At 41.8% G+C, this 20735-nt stretch overlaps 1 protein-coding gene across 2 annotated transcripts in view; it reads right to left on the bottom strand.

Annotated features, from left to right (window-relative positions):
- LOC137433894 (fibronectin) overlaps nucleotides 1-20735 on the bottom strand; it is a 270389-nt gene that overhangs the window by 91190 nt on the left and 158464 nt on the right. For both annotated transcript variants that reach the window (XM_078785942.1, XM_078785943.1), the window contains 4 exons: nucleotides 15413-15502; nucleotides 11042-11377; nucleotides 9616-9888; nucleotides 5437-5522 (listed from right to left, as the gene is read on the bottom strand). In XM_078785942.1, the coding sequence (XP_078642068.1) occupies nucleotides 5437-5522; nucleotides 9616-9888; nucleotides 11042-11377; nucleotides 15413-15502 (785 nt within the window). The remainder of the gene's footprint in view (nucleotides 1-5436; nucleotides 5523-9615; nucleotides 9889-11041; nucleotides 11378-15412; nucleotides 15503-20735) is intronic.

The following is a 20735-nucleotide window of genomic DNA, read 5'->3' as shown; positions in this document are numbered from 1 at the left end:
ATTTGCCCTGCGAGACACCAGGTTGACAGTTTACAACCGAGTCGGATTCAAATACAGGCGAAATAGTTTCCAGAGGTGAGTGTGCATATCTCGAGGCTATCCTGCCAGCCCATGATGCTGGACACCCAAGTTCAAATCTCACATAACACATGTATTTGTGTATATTTTCTACTCATGTCCTTGTAATTTATGTAAAGATGCAGTGATTATGATTGTGAGTGAGTGTATTTGTTCTGGAGATACTTTATGGACAAGCTCCCCCACAAACATATGATCGATGTGGTTAAAATGCATACTTTATGGACAAGATCCCCCACAAACATATGATCGATGTGGTTAAAATGCATACTTTATGGACAAGCTCCCCCACAAACATATGATCGATGTGGTTAAAATGCATACTTTATGGACAAGCTCCCCCACAAACATATGATCGATGTGGTTAAAATGCATACTTTATGGACAAGCTCCCCCACAAACATATGATCGATGTGGTTAAAATGCATACTTTATCGACAAGCTCCCCCACAAACATATGATCGATGTGGTTAAAATGCATACTTTATGGACAAGCTCCCCCACAAACATATGATCGATGTGGTTAAAATGCATACTTTATGTACAAGCTCCCCCACAAACATTTGATCGATGTGGTTAAAATGCATACTTTATGGACAAGCTCCCCCACAAACATATGATCGATGTGGTTAAAATGCATACTTTATGGACAAGCTCCCCCACAAACATATGATCGATGTGGTTAAAATGCATACTTTATGGACAAGCTCCTCCACAAACATATGATCGATGTGGTTAAAATGCATACTTTATGGACAAGGTCCTCCACAAACATATGATCGATGTGGTTAAAATGCATACTTTATGGACAAGCTCCTCCACAAACATTTGATCGATGTGGTTAAAATGCATACTTTATGGACAAGCTCCTCCACAAACATTTGATCGATGTGGTTAAAATGCATACTTTATGGACAAGCTCCTCCACAAACATTTGATCGATGTGGTTAAAATGCATACTTTATGGACAAGCTCCCCCACAAACATATGATCGATGTGGTTAAAATGCATACTTTATGGACAAGCTCCTCCACAAACATATGATCGATGTTGTTAAAATGCATACTTTATGGACAAGCTCCTCCACAAACATATGATCGATGTGGTTAAAATGCATACTTTATGGACAAGCTCCTCCACAAACATTTGATCGATGTGGTTAAAATGCATACTTTATGGACAAGCTCCCCCACAAACATATGATCGATGTGGTTAAAATGCATACTTTATGGACAAGCTCCTCCACAAACATATGATCGATGTGGTTAAAATGCATACTTTATGGACAAGCTCCTCCACAAACATATGATCGATGTGGTTAAAATGCATACTTTATGGACAAGCTCCTCCACAAACATATGATCGATGTGGTTAAAATGCATACTTTATGGACAAGCTCCTCCACAAACATTTGATCGATGTGGTTAAAATGCATACTTTATGGACAAGCTCCTCCACAAACATTTGATCGATGTGGTTAAAATGCATACTTTATGGACAAGCTCCTCCACAAACATTTGATCGATGTGGTTAAAATGCATACTTTATGGACAAGCTCCCCCACAAACATATGATCGATGTGGTTAAAATGCATACTTTATGGACAAGCTCCTCCACAAACATATGATCGATGTGGTTAAAATGCATACTTTATGGACAGGCTCCCCCACAAACATATGATCGATGTGGTTAAAATGCATACTTTATGGACAAGCTCCTCCACAAACATTTGATCGATGTGGTTAAAATGCATACTTTATGGACAAGCTCCCCCACAAACATATGATCGATGTGGTTAAAATGCATACTTTATGGACAAGCTCCTCCACAAACATATGATCGATGTGGTTAAAATGCATACTTTATGGACAAGCTCCCCCACAAACATATGATCGATGTGGTTAAAATGCATACTTTATGGACAAGCTCCTCCACAAACATTTGATCGATGTGGTTAAAAAGGTTTTTTTTCCAACCCCTCTCCAAACACATTAAGCAAACAAACACAAAACCTCAAAATCACATTCTCTAATGCACGAGGTATGGTGTCGTCATTGTGGTACTTGGTGGTACTTGGTATCAAGTTCATGAGGTGTATATATTGACAGACTTGGCTTTTTTGCTGAATCTTATCCAATATATAAAGCTCTTTCTGACTGATATGAATGTTCGATAGCTTATGTAGAAAGCTGAAATTTGGCCGGCCAACGTACATCGAAGCTGGTACACCGGGAAAAAATCACAAAACCGTCGGAAAGCATCCGTAAATGAAAATTTACGTAAAAAGCCGTAAATGCATATGTTTAAAAAAAACCTCAATCAATATCTAGCATTTGAAAATTGCAATTTCTATAACTATAAACTGTAAAATAAACATGACACTAATGTGCGGAGGTAAAAAAAAACAACAAAAAGTGTCCATAAATGAAAATTTATGCAAAGCAACGTAAAGGCGTCCATAAAAAAACAACCTAAATCTATATCTAGCAAATTGAAAATTGCAATTTCCATAACTATAAGCTGTAAAATAAACGACAATAATGTGCATAAGTAAAAAAAACAAACTAAAAATGTCCGTACATGAAAATTTACGTAAAGGCGTCCGTAAAAACAACAAGTGTTACGCATCGGTCCCCCGTCGGTGAAGTGATGAGTTGACAAAGTGGAAGACGCAAGGCGGCCATCTTGGATTTTGACGTGCGACCCAATTTTCAATAGCGTTCTCCCTTATGCCGAGATACACCCACACACCAGATTAGAAGTTGGTACTTCGCTTATTAGTCCCCTACCGGTGTACACCGTAGGGGACTATAGGTTTGCACTCCGCCCCTCCGTCCGTCAGTCCGTCAGTCCGTCAGTCCGTCACGCAAAGAACAGTTTTCCGGACTTTTTTTCTAAACCCTTAATGCTAATGATTTCAAACTTGGCACATCGTTTCCTCATGACAAGTTACAGATCAAGTTCGAACTTCACGACGTTTCGATCATTTTTGACAAAGTTATGGCACTTTGAACTTTGGGAATTCTGATAGTTCTGATGATCCTTAACTCAGTGCCATTTTAAGTTTTAATTTCCTTTAAAAAAGATTTTCTCTGCAATAATAGGACCGATTGAGATCAAATTTTCAACACAGGAGGGACTCGGTCTGTAGAATATTTTAATGGTAATTATGACGTCACATGTCACGTGGTTCGGGCGCCATATTGTTTTTCGTGAAAACACGAAAACCCCTTTTTCTCTGCAACAGCTGAACAGATCGAGGCCAAACTTTGCAGGCAGAATCGCATACCCATGACGAACAAAAAAGTCAGCGAGCATGACGTCATGCGTCACATGGTTTCAGAGTTATGACGTTTTTAAGCATGAACCTTTAAAACCGAGCCCCTCCCTCATTTTTGATCCAATCGAGGGGAAACTTCACAGATCTGTTCCGCATGTCAGTCTACTAAAATGTCCTTTTGGAATTTGCGATAGCTCACGTGGTTTGGCAGATATCGTTAATTAAACCAAATTATTTTTAAAATGGATATCTCTTGAATCGCTTTATTGATCGACATGAAACTTCATACCATAGTAGACGTCATGAAGAGTAACAAGTGTGCAAAATTTCAAGATGATTGGATGTACGGTCTGGAAGCTAGAAGTTGTTATTGCGTGAAGAAGAAGAGGCGTCAAGTGTGCGGATTTAATTATTTATCACATGTACAGACTGAAAGCATCGTTGGACACGACCTGTCGCGGTCATTTTAACCTCAAATAAAATTCTAATTTAAGATTTGTCAATAGCTGAGGTATATTAACAAACGAATAAAACAGATTTGGTCAAATTCTGACTTTTTTAACTCGATCGCATTTGACAGAGTTGTGACAAGCTGAGGAAGAAGAAACCTCGCATTGGCTTCTCCAATGTGCCATAAAAAAATGGATATCTCTTGAATCGCTAGTACCTCAGACCGTGAGTTGGTAATAATTTATATAATTCACACAGTGCAATACGTGCAGGCCGCTCCACGGAGCGACCTTGCGGGCTTATCAACGAGGCGAGGCGTGACACGTCTCAGCATACCTCAGATCAAGTTTGAAAACCAGCATCAACCGTGCATAAATTTGCATATTCGATCATTTTTGACAAAGTTATGGCACTTTGAACTTTGGTAGGGGAGATGTATTGCAGCGCAATACTCAGAATGCTTGTTTTTCAAGATATTCCACTCACAAGGTTCAGACATACATGGCGTCAGGCATACATGGTGGTGGCCATCTTGGATTTTGACGTGGGTTGCACCCACACACCAAATTAGAATTCGGTCCTTCGCTTACGCACGCACGCACGCACGCATGCCCGCACGCACGGACGCACGCACAGACGGACGCACGGACGGACGCACGCACAGACGGAGGGGAAAACCATAGTCCCCCTTTCGCTCTGCGGTGCGACGGGGGACAACAACCTAAATCTATATCTAGAATTTGAAAATTGTAATTTATATAACTGTAAACTGTGAAATAAACATGACAATAATGTGCGTAAATGAAAAAAAGAAAGCGTCTGTAAATGAAAATTTCCGTAAAGAACTGTAAACAAGTCTTTTTTAAAAATCTCAATCAATATCTGCCATTTGAAAATTTTAATTTTTATAACTGTAAACTGTGAAATAAAAATCTCAATGAAAATTTATGTAAAAACCGTTTACGGGTACATAAAGTAAATAAATAAATCTAAATTGATATCTGGCAGCAGTTCGGCGATACTTGGCTATAATCATAAAGCTTCTATTTATTATGTACCTGCGTACGAAGGACAGTTTGTTATTGCTTACACAATATGTAAGCATACCCCACTAGTATTTACAAAAGTGATTTTATAAAAGCATATTACACTTTTTTTTTTTGCTTTGTTTGTTATTTTTTTACACACAAAATACACATTTTATTTCTAGAAGCATATATCTATTATTATGGAAACAACGCATGAAGTCGAGTGAGCATGTTTTACTCGGCCCCAGAGAGGAAAAGGCCTGCAGTGCCATTAAGGTACAGTTCATGGTTATGGAAAAAGGCCACAAAGCAAAGGAAAAGCAGCAAAGCAGCCAAAATTCAGTCTGGCTTGGTTCATGCAAATATTAGTGAAGATATTTCAAGGCAGGGATAAAATAAATAAATAAAACCTCATGTTGGCAATGACAAAAAATTACACCGCAGTATGTGATCCAAGGATTCAGATGCATGGTGTGAACTGGGATTGATAATGGAAAGTTCTTTTTTGTGTTGTTACTCTATAAATATGGTCCCTGAAAGATGCTGATCATTCTCAGGTTATGTCACGGCCACAGAGGACACCAATCATTCAGCTCAAACCTCGATAAACAGGCCCAGCTGCGGTTGCCATTCAATGATGATCATTGTTGCAGTGGTTTTTATGTAGAACTTGGGAAACAATTCAGCTGGAACAAAAATATAAAAGCACAACCGTTAGAGAGAGAATTAAGGAGCTCAGGAAACTTATGATGATGCTCGTAAACCCGCAGGTTACATCGTTATTTTGGGGGGAGAGGGTGAAACAAAACAACTGATGCAGTGCATTATAACTGATAGAACACGGACAAACAACTCTAGGTTGGAAATAATAGCACAGGCTTTGATGGGCCTAATGATTTCCTCCTGCATCTAAGTTCTTTCGAAGGAAACTCAAATTATTACCCATCCCCTGCAAAGCATCACTTTGCAATCACTTCTGTCTGTGTGTGTGTGTGTGTGTCTGTCCGGGCTGTAACCTGTTTACCATTTGACTTTTGTCATCAAATTTTCACCAAAGCTTTATTATGATAATACGGAGAAGACAAATTAATAATTTTGTCAAAAGGTCAAAGGTCAGCATCACCTAAAATCATCAATTTTCATCCAATTGACCTGAAATTTAAATTTACCATTTGGGTTTTGTCAAACTTTCATCAACGAAGCTTTATTATGAGAATATAGAGAAGGCAAATTAATAATTTTGTCAAAAGGTCAAAGGTCAGTGTCACATAAAATCGAAAATTTTCATCCAATTGACCTGAAATTTAAATTTACCATTTGGGTTTTGTCAAACTTTCATCAACGAAGCTTTATTATGAGAATATAGAGAAGGCAAATTAATAATTTTGTCAAAAGGTCAAAGGTCAGTGTCACATAAAATCGAAAATTTTCATCCAATTGACCTGAAATTTAAATTTACCATTTGGGTTTTGTCAAACTTTCATCAACGAAGCTTTATTATGAGAATATAGAGAAGGCAAATTAATAATTTGGTCAAAAGGTCAAAGGTCAGTGTCACATAAAATCGAAAATTTTCATCCAATTGACCTGAAATTTAAATTTACCATTTGGGTTTTGTCAAACTTTCATCAACGAAGCTTTATTATGAGAATATAGAGAAGGCAAATTAATAATTTGGTCAAAAGGTCAAAGGTCAGTGTCACATAAAATCGAAAATTTTCATCCAATTGACCTGAAATTTAAATTTACCATTTGGGTTTTGTCAAACTTTCATCAACGAAGCTTTATTATGAGAATATAGAGAAGGCAAATTAATAATTTGGCCAAAAGGTCAAAGGTCAGTGTCACATAAAATGGAAAATTTTCATCCGATTGAGCTGAAATTTTAAGAATTTGCATATCGGGTCACTGAATTGGTTCACCAATCAAAAGGTAGGAGTCGATTGTTTGTTTGTTTTTACATCAAAAGGTCAAAGGTCAAGGTTTCATAAAATCATCAATTTTCGTCTAATTGACCTGATATTTTAAGAATTTGCATATTGGGTCACAGAATTGGTTCACCAATCAAAAGATAGAAGCTGATTATTTACTTATTTTAGATCGAAAGCTCAAAGGTCAAGGCTGCATAAATAGCATCAATTTTTTAAAATACTGTTTTCGTTATTTTGAGCAAACAGAAGAAGAAGACATTTACAAAAGTAACAAAAGACAGACAAAACTTTACAAAAAAACATTTACATTTACATTTACATTTTACAAAAGACATTTACAAAAGTTTTTATACAAAAGGACGCAGACGGGCTTTGCATTTTCAGATACTTTCTGGTTGATCTTTATTGTTGATATTGATCTTTAGCTGAGCAATGAGAACATCTGAAAAATCTTTATTGTGACATTTTCTTATATGCCTTTACAAATTCATGACAAAGAGTCAAATTTTACCCTTTTTGCCATTTTTTCTATCAGAATAACACCAAATACAGCATGCCCATCTCAGCCCAATAAAAAAACCCAGATCAGATGTTTAAGAAAGTCCAATTACTGAAGTTCATTCATAAAGTTATCACCGACCACCTGGCTCGAACCCAATAAAGCACAAACACGACTGGCTGTTTGTGCTTTTTCAGTGGGGGAGGAGGCTGGTTCATATCACTGATGTAAGTGCATGGAAGGTCAGTCTCCAATTTGTACATCCAGGCAGAGCCTCCTGTTAATAATACATGAGGTGTGGCCCCAATTAAATGAAGCGCTAGATGAGTCGAGCAGGTTTTCAATGCAGGTTTTATGTGACGCAGACTTTTTGTTTTCTATCAGTAGTCTTAAACTGTGCAATCTTATACAGGTATGGTATTAGAAATGAACACATGGGATATACACAAAACCATTTGTAATGCATTATTACAGAAAATATCCAAAAACAATGAATATGGAGTACAGTGTTTGCAACTTGACCAATTTGCTTTACATAGAGCATCACATCTTGTTTTCATGCTCCCACACAGTTAATCAATGTGTGAATGAAGTGTTGTGCCAAATATCCAACTGTATAGCGGTTTCCACAATTCATCCAAAGTGTTGGATTGCCGTTTGATGTACCCAGTATCCATATGTAGCCCCAAATACCCTGAATGATGTTCCTATCAAGATTTTGTGCAGACTAAGCAATCGTTGTGAGTGTTCCATTAGCCTTTTTTGCAATGAAGATAGATTTTTCACCACATCGGCCATCTTCTTGGGGTCACAGTCATGTTGGAGAATGGCTGGTCGCCCCATGAGATTTGTTCCTGAGGGAATGGCATGATGGATACATGAATTGCATGGTGCCTTACATATGTAGGTTAAAACCCGTCAGTAAGTAAAAAAATTTGAACTGTATGAATCAAATTAGCGCCCCTTTATATTAACTTTTCGAGAGCATTACTTGGTTCCTCCTAAGAACATAAGGGTAGATCAGCATGCACACAATAATATTTGAATGTCCCTTCTTTTCTAGAGTTTGCCACATGGCACATACCATATAAAGGGACCTTTACTACACCCCTATATCTGGTGTTGGCCTAATGGTTAGGGGGGCGGGCTTTGGATCCTGAGTTTGAATCCCATTGAATGAACACCAGGTGGGGTTGACTCAGCCTGTCATCCTTCCGAGGTCGGCAAAATGAGTACCAGATAACTGGTTATAGAGAGGCATGTCATTGCATCAGCGGCAGATGCGTCCACTGAAAATGATGCAAACAGCAGCCGGGTGGCTGCACACGAATCACCCACCACTATGCCCCTGGCATTTTCCCCAATAATGTCCCTTCTTCTCTATAGTTTGCCACATGGCACATACCATATAAAGGGGCCTTTTCTATGCCCCATTTTTAAATATATATATATTTATTTATGTATATATATATATATATTTAATTTTAAAGCAAAAACTATAGAACATAGGTGGCATTTGTTTCGAAAGCCATTAACTATGGCTTTTGGCCGATGTATATTCCAAGTTTCAGCTAGTTTCAATGTATAGTCCTTGAGATATGAGCGCCAACACGTTTTGGGCAGACGGACGGACGGACGGACAGACGGATGGACGGACAGACACCAACGTGATTTTGAGGGTTTTCTAAATATAACTCAAGAATGCATAAATGGACGTTGCTGAAATTTAGAACATATTACCTCAACGTACAAAGCATTTACTTCTGAAATTTGCAGCTGATTTCGTCCAGTAGAAGCAGAGAAATGCATTTTCAGTCCCCATGTTAAAGATGCATACAGAGAAACGATCCCTTATATAAAGGGAGGGGTGCTTTGCACCTCCCTTTGACACATATGTATAACAACAAAAATAATTAATGCTCTGAACTTAGACCAATGCTGTGATGATGTCATCATGATGACGTCATGATCGCAAACCCAGAAAGGCATGTAGCAGTTAAAGAAAGCAAAGTCAAAAGCTGTCACCAAGCAGATGAAAAAGCAAAGCTACCGACCTGGTTTCATCCTTGTTTGAGCTCGTCAGTGCAACATATCGCTGTTTCCTCCACTTATTGACTTTGAAGCCTTTCGGCCTATATACTGGCTAATGATGCCCCACTAACTGTGACCGGTGAGGCCCGATTGTATTTTGGGCACACAACAATGATGATGTAACAACAATGATGCTTCCTGGCGGTGATTGGTGAACATAACACAATGCTTCCCCACTAACTGTGACAATGTATAAAAATTTTCAAAATAAAAATTCCACTTTTGACATTATGTGGCTGTGACAAGCAATAAACGTACGTGTTGCAACGAAGATCACAATTTCTGGTCCAATGACATTGCCCCAATATCCTGCCAGATACAGCTTGTACTCGTGTCCAGGTTTCAGTCCATCGAGGCGATAGAATGTTGGTTCAGGGGGGAGATGTATCTGTCTGGGGCTCTCCTCCCCGGTTGACTCCTGGCATTGCAGGTAGTAGCCATCAGGCTGTGGACCAGGTGGAGACTGCCATTCGACGCTAACGGATTGATTTGTGATCTCAGTGATGTGTACATCCTGTGGTACGGTCTGCACTGTGTAGGAAAACAAAACATATACTGCCTTTGTATTTCATGTCAATAAAGGGCATGTACATGAACAGTGAAACAAAATGTCACATCTATATGAGAAACGGCCCTTCCGACTTGAAGGCAACGCAACATGACATTATACGTTTAGGCCATTTTAATTAAGAGCACTTCAATTTTCCCTCTTGCGAGTTTCCTTCTGTATCCATCTTGTCCACCCCATGTACCTCTCTCTTGCCCCACTTTCCTCCCCACACCCATTGTTTGTCCGCCCCCCTCTGTCTTCACCTTAGGCTCTGTTGTTGATGTTTCCTCCCTGTCTCTGCTGTTCCTTTTGTCCTGTTGCATCCTCATCCGTTGAGTGCAGTAGTACTAGCTCTTCCATGAGCCTCGACTATGTACACAAAAAACCCAAAAAACAATTAGGCCATTTTAATTAGGTAATGAGCAAATAATCTATCTATATAATAATATGCTTGTTTGTCTGTCTGTCCGCCTGTGTGTAACATTCCTTTCGATCCATTGGTTGGACAGCTTGCCTGACTCCACCCACAATTTTAACCTGAAGAAAGAAACTCATACAGCCGCCATTTTTGGTAATATGTGAAGCCAAAGCCATTTTCGGAGCTTTCATATTCACTATTGCCATACCCTCCCTATAGGTTTTCTCTTCATTGTAAAATGACCAAAGTGACAGTTAAAAGGATTTTGAGCTGATATGCATCGTGGGCCTTGTGAAAACAGGCCTCAGTGATTGAGGCGAGGCAGCAATCTGTTTTTATACATCGCCCAAATAACTATGTGGCATTCTCTTAGGCAGAGCTTTTACTGCGTAGGTTATGCAGGTTCTTGCTGTTATTTCCGACCAATTTCTCTCAAACCAGGGACCATAAACCCATGTTTTTCTGGGAATCTTGTGACATTGTGAAATAAAATATCCACCATTATTTACTTTAACGATGTGTATCGTTAAAAGTAAATTGGAATCTTCCATCCCAAGAATCCATCTCTCTTATTTACTGAAGTGAAATACCAAAATTACAAATAAATCATGATGGGCTTTAACTATTGATGTGGTGACATTTCACTTAAAATGGTGGCACCAAGTTATTATTTAGAGGATGAAGATTGGTTGTTGAAGTAGTTGCAGGGTGCACACCTGGTTGCGGTTCTGCAGGGTGTGTGTGTAGCACATTAACTGCTGGCAGGCTGTCTTCTCCACCGTCCACAGCAAACACGCGCACCTCGTATGTGGAGTCGGGTTCCAGATCGTGTAGATTTATTGACGAGCGATCCCCTGGTACCAGCTCGTGTTGCGGAATAGCTTTCTCCAATGCTTCTGCATTGTATATCGAGCCTCCAGTCCTACTGGGCTTCCCAACCATCCCGTAACGCACATGGTAACCAGTAATGGCGGCTCGTGGAGGTTGCCATGTGACAGTTGCTGAAGTTGTCGATATGTTGGCAAAGCTCAACTTTGATGGGGGATCAAGCGCTGCAGAGAAAGAAAAACAAGCAAACAAACAAAAAACAACAATGACATCATAATAACTGTGTTTTTGACATCATCCTTGCTTTTAATGTTGACATTTTTTTTAAACCTGTGCCAGTTTACAAGTTGCACTAAATAGTACATGTACAAATCTGCAAGGGTCGTCCAAAAAGCATGTGTCGAAATTCGCTGTTAGCTTTGTAAATAAAAGGTCTGGATGATACAAAAGTTAATGGTAAACTCCCAGTATTTCTTGATATTTCTGGTAAATACCAGGTTTATCACACTATTTGTTTTGTTTCACGAATTAAAATAATGGCATCTCGTACCAAGGAAGTGGTCGTGGCAGGAAGCTTCAGCAAAGAAAACATCTGAACTCTTATTAAATTAACTGTGGTGCAGAAATAAAATCCACGAATATATTTTTGAAATTATTTTGAAAACTTGTCTGCACTCAAAAAACTGTTCAGCAATGTTAAGCAAAAACTGTTCATTTTTCCTTCCACAAAAGTGTTATCCTTTCTGGAGTAAAAATGAGTCCACAAAGCAGACCACATTCTGGCAGACGGTCCATTGGACAATGTGAGGACTATATCACTGTGATAAATTAACGAGTGAAGTATCCGTGCTACCTATAGGTGGGAGCCCAAAATCTCAAAAAACAATGTTTTGAGAAATTTTATGAAAACTCCCACCCACCTTAGGGCACCCGCTGAGACCCCAAAAGGTTCCACAGAAAGTTTGGTGGCGCTAGCCCTAATATTGAGGAAGTAATTTGGGGACGGATGGACAGACAGACAGTCCTGCTTTATTATACAGATTATAATTACAGATGGAGCCGTCACAATTCAAGGACTTGCGACAAAGTTGGGAATACCCAAATTAAGAGTGGATCACTGTTACTGAGGATCTGGGGAAAAGAAAGGCGATGACAACACGAATGCCCATGTACTTGAGGAGAAGCATCTTAACTGGTTTTCTCTGTCAATATAATCCTCGGCATTTTTTCTTGGAATGCATAATTACCTGGTTACACAACTACAAGCCAGAACTGAAGTCTTCTTCATCAGAGTGGAGAGCACCTAGTTCTCCACGTCCAAAAAGGGCCAACGCCGTTAGGGGAACATCAAAGTGCTTCGGATTATTGTTCTGACCACATTGGAATCTTGCTAAAAATTGGCGGGTCCACACCGAGTTACCTGACAAAAATGCCATCTGCAATGCCAACAGAAGGTGACACATTGTTTGGAGCACGCTGTTGCTCAGACGACAGTGTCCAGTCAATTCACATGATCTGGATATGTGACACACAACCCAGTACTTGGCTCATGATCTTATAATGTCATGAACCCAAGCTACCTCCATGTGTGACCCCAGCTTGGAAGAACATGACACTGACCAGTAACAAGTGGGTCCATGCCTCTCCTGCGAAATCCTGGAAGTTTTCAGGAGCAGCCGCAAACAAAAAAAGTTTAACAAGCGTGGAAAAGATAATTCCCGTTCATCACGTCAATTCATGGGGACCCGCACAGGTTAGTGTTTTATTCCCCTACCAGTTTCTGAAGCAGAGGTGGAAATGGCTGGATCTTAACTGCCAGTTGTAATGTTCCCTTTGACTTTCATGATGTCAAGTCACCAACAATCAGAAGTGGGTTTTTTCGGATTCGAAAGTTGCAGCCAAGTATTATTTTGCATCAGCAAAAGCCACTTGCATACTGAATGAACCTGTTGCACCTGCGTTGATAGAAGACCTTCTTGAAACCATTTTTTTTGACTCATTTTCATTTTCCATCGATGATTCAAATGATAGATATAAAGACCATCAGACCTGTAACTGTCAGACTCTATGATGGCAATGAAAACAGTTGTTTGTTACCGAGAAAAAAAAAAGGAAAAAAAAGAAGTGTTTTCACCCACTTTCCTGACATGTGCTCATCCATCGTAGTGCAACTTCCCAAAGTAATCTACGATGTCCTGGATAGAATACAACTGGTTTGACAAATCCACAAAGCGATTGTTCTGATTGTTCTGTGACCAAGTCCACAGAGCAAATATCAAGCATCTTTCAACCCGATGGCTTTCTTTACGGACTGCAGTGGAGCGAAGCCTTAAGCCGTTTCCAAGTTTGACATCATACTTCAAGTCAGAGAGGGCATCGCAGGCACGATTCAGAAGGCCTCAGGGAGTCTTTAATAACCCATTGACTGAAGCATACAGAACGTTTTTTCAGTCTGTGCTGCCAACCTTCACACATGCAAACCGGTTCTTGCAGAGCGAAGAACCTGTGATTCATGTGCTGCAACCACAGTTAAGAAACTCACTGAAGAATGTTCTTGGAAAGTTTATCAAACCTTCTCTTACTTTGGAATACCTGTGCACGAGGTTTGTCTTCTGTTGATTTCAACGATCCAAGCAGCCAAGTGGAGGATAACAAACTCCTTGTTAGATTCACAACACGACAAACGGTCTGTCAACTTCATCAGAATGGAGACATCTCTGACTGTCAGCTTGTAGCTTTCTTCAGGGCAACCAGGTACATTCTTGTTCGAGCTACAGAGCACCTCCTTAAATGATGCCCTTTGGAACAAGAGCTTCTGAATCATGGAATGAAAGCCGAAGCGGGACTTTGAACACAGACTTGACAAGAGCTTCATTTCAGTGGAAAACCTAATCCAGAAGTATCCAGAACCCTTCCCTGAAATGAACTTGGACCAACTAAATGAACATTTTCTGAATGATCACATGTTGGGGACAGAGGAAATTCTTGTAACAGTCAAAGAAAGTGCTGGTGTCAAAGCTGATGAACCACGCTACATTGACGTCCTCTTGCGGGTGCCCCGAGTGCTTTTTCCTGCGTCATCACTTCCGGGAATAAACCGCTGTTTGGACGCTTGCTTCGTGTCTCTGAATTCCTTGATTTGCGATGCCATCAATCTCGTAAGGACCTTATACTAAGTAACATGAATAAACCAGGCACAAACTGCTGTGGATATGACCTGCTGTTCAAAGTTACAGAAGCTATTATGACCATCCCTCACTCCAATGCTGCAGAGGAAAGAATCTTCCCTCTTATCAACAAGAATAGCATCCCCAACAGGAGCTCCTTGAACCTAGATGGCACACTGTCATCTCTGAGGGTTGTGAACACTCACATAGGGAATCCATTACAGTGGAGACCCTCAGAAGGTTTCATTGAAAAGGCAAAGAAAGCAACGAAAACCTATGACACACAGCACTCGGACTCCACTCGTTGATATGAGTGGAGTGCTGTGTGTTGCGGTATAATGGTTTTTAAGTTAAATTGGCATTTATCAAACTTTTTTAGTGTTACAGTTTGAGGACGTTTGTAAAAGGCAGTTTGTCCTAGACCGGCCTTGATGGTGCTGTCGTTCAGTGCGAGCTCTATTAGATAATGTGCTGTAATATTTTTCTTGTGCAGTATGTGATACTGTGTACCTCCCTGTGATTTACATTGCAAGAAAGAATACACTGTTCAACTGAGAAGTCTGTTCATCACTACAGTACTGTGAATAGCTGGATATTATACCATTTTTAAGCCTTTCTCAAATTTCAGGATTGGCCAGGGGTTTCGCCGCATAAACACCAAAGAGTGTGGCCCCTGGACCACGTTGGCAGCTTATAGGTGCCTCCCAGATCGCAGGCCTTGTGGAATGGGTCTCAATATGCACTATAATCGAAGGTCGAGAGGTTTCCAGTATGCTGTTATTCATTCTGCCAACCTCAGAAGGATGACAGGCTGAGTCAACCCACCTGGTGTGATTTAACAGAAAGACAGCGGCTCAAACCTAAGACCCTAGGATCTTAAGGCAGCCACCTTAACCGTTAAGCCAACACCAGGCTTACCTATGTAATGGAGTAGAAAGTGAAAATTCTCCCGATGGGTAGCTGACCCTTAGCACGCTTTATAACCGGATATGTTCCAGCGATGATTTAATGGATGTCATCCATGTTGTAAGTAAATAAGATAATTACACATCCGCACACCACTCGCATTACTCACCACTCAAATCCACTCACCGCTTCTCTGTGTACCCATAATGGTTTGACTCCGTTTTCCATCAGTCTCTGAGTGAAGACTCACTTCATAGTCCATTCCTGGATAGAGGCCTGTGCATTGTACGTACACACACACACACACACGTATCCAGATTTACTCTCTCATATTCATCACTTCATGTATTTTGTTTCAGATATCATGATGTTGAACCTCATATCCTATTGGTTCATTATGTAAAGGTTTCATATTGTCGCGGTCCTGCGAAGCAGCACTCTCCAAAGCAACAGCACCCAGCACACAGGATCCCGAGTTAGTTATTTCCTTATTAAACGTTCAGATAATCCTCCCTTATGTTCAGTGGGTTTCATAGGTCAATATGAATTGTGTGGTATTAGCGAGGGGTTTCTACCCTCTTTCCGTATTCCTCTTTAAAATGAAGCACTCTCCCCATGGAATGACCATGGAAGTAGAACAGCTTGCATATTCGTGCCAAAACATGGTTCAAATCCCATGCTAATTCCCAACAGTCACCACGACTATAGGCAACCACATAAACCACCACTAACAGCTATTAACCTGCCAGCCATCTCTCATCACCATACGACAACTACCTTCCTCCACAAGAACAAACCGCAACCCACCTCACACTTTTATTAACCACCACACTTAACCACCCACACTCAATCCCAATTGCTAAACCACCAACCCACAGATTCAGATCTTCATCACACAACCACTGCAAATGCTGACAAACTGTCAACAGCCTTTACCTTTAAAATTGTCAATAGCCACACGGTGTGAGGGAGGTACGGACGTTGACACACCTTGGAGCCCACCATCGTCAAACCCTGTTAACAGGAAGTGCAAATATGCGCTAACTACCCCGTAACATCCTCCAGATGGCCATGACCCTCCACTTGCCTCCCATACCATTTGGGTTCATAACGCATATTCGCGCCACAAAAATACGTCCACTCATGTTAAGTGCGGAGCTCTGAGCCATGGCCAAGCCCAAAATCACTGAAGACGGGATCCATGCAGCGAACTTGTGGCGAGGAGGATGACAGCAAGAGGCTCAACTGGGTCAATAGGTACACTGCAATAGGGCCAAACGGGGCAGCACATTAACTTTGCCCCTGGCCACAATCTCTGGAAGAGGGGGAGCATGAACTCCGACCCCAGGCTAGCCCCTCCCCTCTCCAGAGAGATAAAATGTGGTGCTCAGACAGAGATTCGTCAGTCTGGTATGGCTTCAAAGAGTCAGACTGACCGAGGTTCAACGAGTCAGTCTGGTCTGGGTTCAATGAGTCAGTCTGGTCTGTGTTCAGCGATTTAGTCTGGTCTGGGTTCAGCGAGTCAGTCTGGTCTGGGTTCAGCGAGTCAGTCTGGTCTGGGTTCAATGAGTCAGTCTGGTCTGGGTTCAATGAGTCAGTTTGGTCTGGGTTCAACAAGTCAATCTGGTCTGGATTCAATGAGTCAGTCTGGTCTGGGTTCAACAAGTCAGTCTGGTCTGGGTTCAGCGAGTCAGTCTGGTCTGGGTTCAATGGGTCAGTTTGGTCTGGGTTCAACAAGTCAGTCTGGTCTGGGTTCAATGAGTCAGCCTGGTCTGGGTTCAACGAGTCAGTCTGGTCTGAGTTCAACGAGTCAGTCTGGTCTGGGTTCAACTAGTCAGTCTGGTCTGGGTTCAGCGAGTCAGTCTGGTCTGCAGTCTGTGTATGAACAACGATTCACAACCTGGCAGAGAATGGATTTCTGAACAAAAGGTGGACAAGCTAACGAGGGTGTTGGACGAGAGCTGGGAGCAGCAGATCAGCAATTATGCAGTCCCTAATTAAAAGAGCTGGAGCAATATTTCTCCTATTTACCCAATCCATATAAGTGGGAAGTGAAGGACACGACAGTCCTCGAGTAATGAAGTAGAGGAAGAACCAACCTCACTATCTCTCTCCCTCTCTTAAACTCTGCCGGTGTGATTCTGAATTGGCGCCAATGTTGAGTTAGTTATTACTATTAGGATTGAACTAAGGGGAGAATTAGATGGGTTAGGACTGCACTGTGTCATTTTACTCTGTACATTGCCGTACCTACACAAATCCTCCCCATTGCATGTCTTTTGTCCTTACCTGCTGTACATACAATAAACCGATTGCTTTGAATGTCCACGTACTTTTCTTCGCCCGCCTTTTGTAAATAAACCCCAAACTTATGTTCTTCCAATCTGTCGGTGCATGACATTTCCTTCATTGGTTTAGTATAGTGGATAGCCGGGACAATTAAGTTCCCACTAATTGGCTCCAATCTATATCTGGTGTGCACTGGCAGTTCCAGGTGGCTGTATCTGATTAAAACCTAAGATGAGATCAGTACACATCGAGGGTGCAAAATCTGGTTAGAAAACCACATCCTCCTATACAACAACAACAACAACATGCATTTTAAGGCCATTTTCCCTGCTAGAGCGGGGGTTAGCCTTGCGGTCCCCATGACAATCTTCTCCATTTTGCCCTATTTTCTGCATCTCTCCTTGTTAACCCCCTTGCCCGCATTTCTTCTTCCACCATCTTTAGCCAAGTCTTTCTCGGTCTTCCCCGTCCTCTACTTCCTTCTACATTAACTTCCATCACTCTTCTCAACCAGTCACTTTCATCCTTCCTCAATACATGACCAAACCATCTCAACCTGTTCCTCTTCACAGCATCAATCACAGGCAATATTCCCATCATCTTTCGCAATTCATCATTTGTCTTCCTCTCTCTCAACGATACTCCGCACATCCATCGAACCATTCGCATTTCCACCCTTTCCAGCCTTCGTTGCTGCTCTACGTTCATTACCCATGTCTCGCTCCCATAAATCAAAACACTTCTCACACATGCAGCATACACCTTTCCCTTCAGCTTCAGCGACACTCTCCTCCTCATCAGCACGCCACTCAGTTCCCGAAACTTCTTCCATGCACATCTCACTCGAGCAACCGTTGCCGAGTCTGATCCACCTTCTCCATTCAGCATGTCTCCAAGGTAGCAAAATGTTTTCACACCTTCCAGCTTCATGCCGTCTCCAAGATCCAACTCAACATTTCCTCCATCTGCAGCTCCCTCTGTGCACACCTTATATTTGAATGTAGCTGCCACACTGGTAAATGACCCTCTCAGACCACTACATTTTTGATGAACCCACTCAGCACACATTGTACATTGAATGGAGTTCACTCCGACACTCTTCCTGCACACAGCATACGGCCACTTCCCAGTTCTTTCCACCTCACCACATGCTTTACCACTTGCCATCACCTTTGTCTTTCCGATATTCACCTTCAGACCTTTTGTCTCCATACATTCCTTCCACTTGTTCATCTTTTCCTTCAGTCCATCCATACTTTCCGCAATCAACACCAGATCATCTGCATACAACAACTCCCACGGTAAACCCTCCTTTACGTTCTGAGCCAGCACCTCCATCACAGCTACAAATAGTAGTGGACTTAGTACCGACCCCTGATGCACTCCCACCTTCACCTCAAACTCACCACTGTTCCCGTCCTTCGTCCTTACAGCTTTGCGCGCTCTTTTGTACATTGCCATCACTACTCTGATCAACCATTCCTCCACTCCTAACTTCCTCAATGCCCATGTCAATACTTTGCGTGGAACCCTATCGAATGCTTTCTCCAGATCAACAAACCCCAAAAACAACTTCTTCCTCTTATCCATGTACTTCTCCTGCAACTGCCTCACAATGAAAAGCACATCTGTCGTTCCTCTTCCTGGCATAAATCCGAACTGCATTTCGTCGATCTTCACTTTCTTCCTTATCCTCCTCTCCAACACCCTTTCCAATACCTTCATTCCATGCTCCAATAACTTTATCGCTCAATACGAGCCACACTCCAGAGGGTCACCTTTCCCCTTGTATAGAGGGACGAGGGTACTCAGTTCCCAAGCCACTGGAATGCGGCCTTCTTTCACCACCAGATTACAGATCTCTGTCATTCTCTTCACACCCCAACTTCCTGCTGCCTTCAACATATCTCCCACAACTCCCGTCGGCCCTCCCGCTTTTCCACTCTTCATTGCTTTTATCGCTTCCTCAACTTCCTTCTCAGTTATCTTCTCTGCCGGTCCTAAAACTGGGTTACTCTCTATGTTGCCATCCCATTCATTCTCTGTATTCAACAGCATTTCCATATATCTTTTCCATCTTCCTTTAATTCCATCTGGGTCGACAACGATTTGTCCCACTTCATCCTTCAAGCAACTCACCCCCATCACATCACACCTCTCTTTCGCTATCTGCTTTGCAATCCTGAATACTGCTTTCTGACCCTCTTCTGAATCCAAGCGTTCTCCGAACATTTTCCTACATGCCTCCTGCGCCTTTGCTACCTCTTTCTTTGCAGCCTTCCTGGCTGCCTTATAACTTTCATGCTCTGCTGTTTCTGCTCCCGTACCCTTCGCCTTCTGCCACTCTTTGAACTTCTTCCTCTTCTCGTCAATCCTCTTTCCAACTTCAACATCCCACCACCATGTTTCCGAGTGCCTCGGTGGTCCTTTTGTCCATCCACATACCTCACCAACGGCTCCCAACAGACTAGCTTTCATTGACATCCAACCACTTTCAAGCTCAACCAAATCATCCTCTACCCTACTCAGCCTCTCTTTTAATGCCTCCCTTACCGTCACCTCTTTCAACCTCCACACCTTCATTCTCGGTTGGTACTTCACCCGCCGAGCTCTCCTCGCACCTTTCACCCTTATGTCGCAGACAACCAAGTGGTGCTGTGAAACAGCCTCCTCCCCCGGGATCACCTTTGTGTCCCGGAGGTGCCCCCTATCTCGCCTACGCACCATCAGGTAGTCAACGGTTGTCGTCGACCCACCTGACGTGTATGTAACAAGCTTATTGTCCTCTTTCTGGAACTGAGTATTACAAATCAACAAATCAGCTCCATCAGCAAACTCCAAAATCCTTTCACCTTCTCCATTTCTCACACCATATCCGTAACCCCCATGAACTCCCTCAAAACCATCCATACTCCTTCCCACATGTCCATTCAGGTCTCCTCCCACCACAACAACTTCCTCGTCTTTCACGTTTTCCATCAGCTTGTCTATCGCACACCAGAACTTGTCCTTCTCTTCATCGCTTCGACCAACCTGCGGAGCATATCCCGAGATGACGTTCACCAAGAGCTTTCCAATCATCATTTTCACCATCATCAACCTATCACTCACTCTAGTCACACTCACCACACTGTCTACAAACTCCTCAGAAAACAGGACACCAACACCATTCACGCCCTCCGGGCACCCTTGCCACACCAACTTGTATTTCTGTCCCTGC

The sequence above is a fragment of the Myxine glutinosa genome, chromosome 10 (genome assembly GCF_964187855.1).
Source record: "Myxine glutinosa chromosome 10, kmMyxGlut1.1, whole genome shotgun sequence".
Lineage (NCBI taxonomy): Eukaryota > Metazoa > Chordata > Myxini > Myxiniformes > Myxinidae > Myxine > Myxine glutinosa.
Note: the sequence above shows the minus strand (reverse complement) of the source record. Positions and strands in the feature narration are given on the sequence as shown.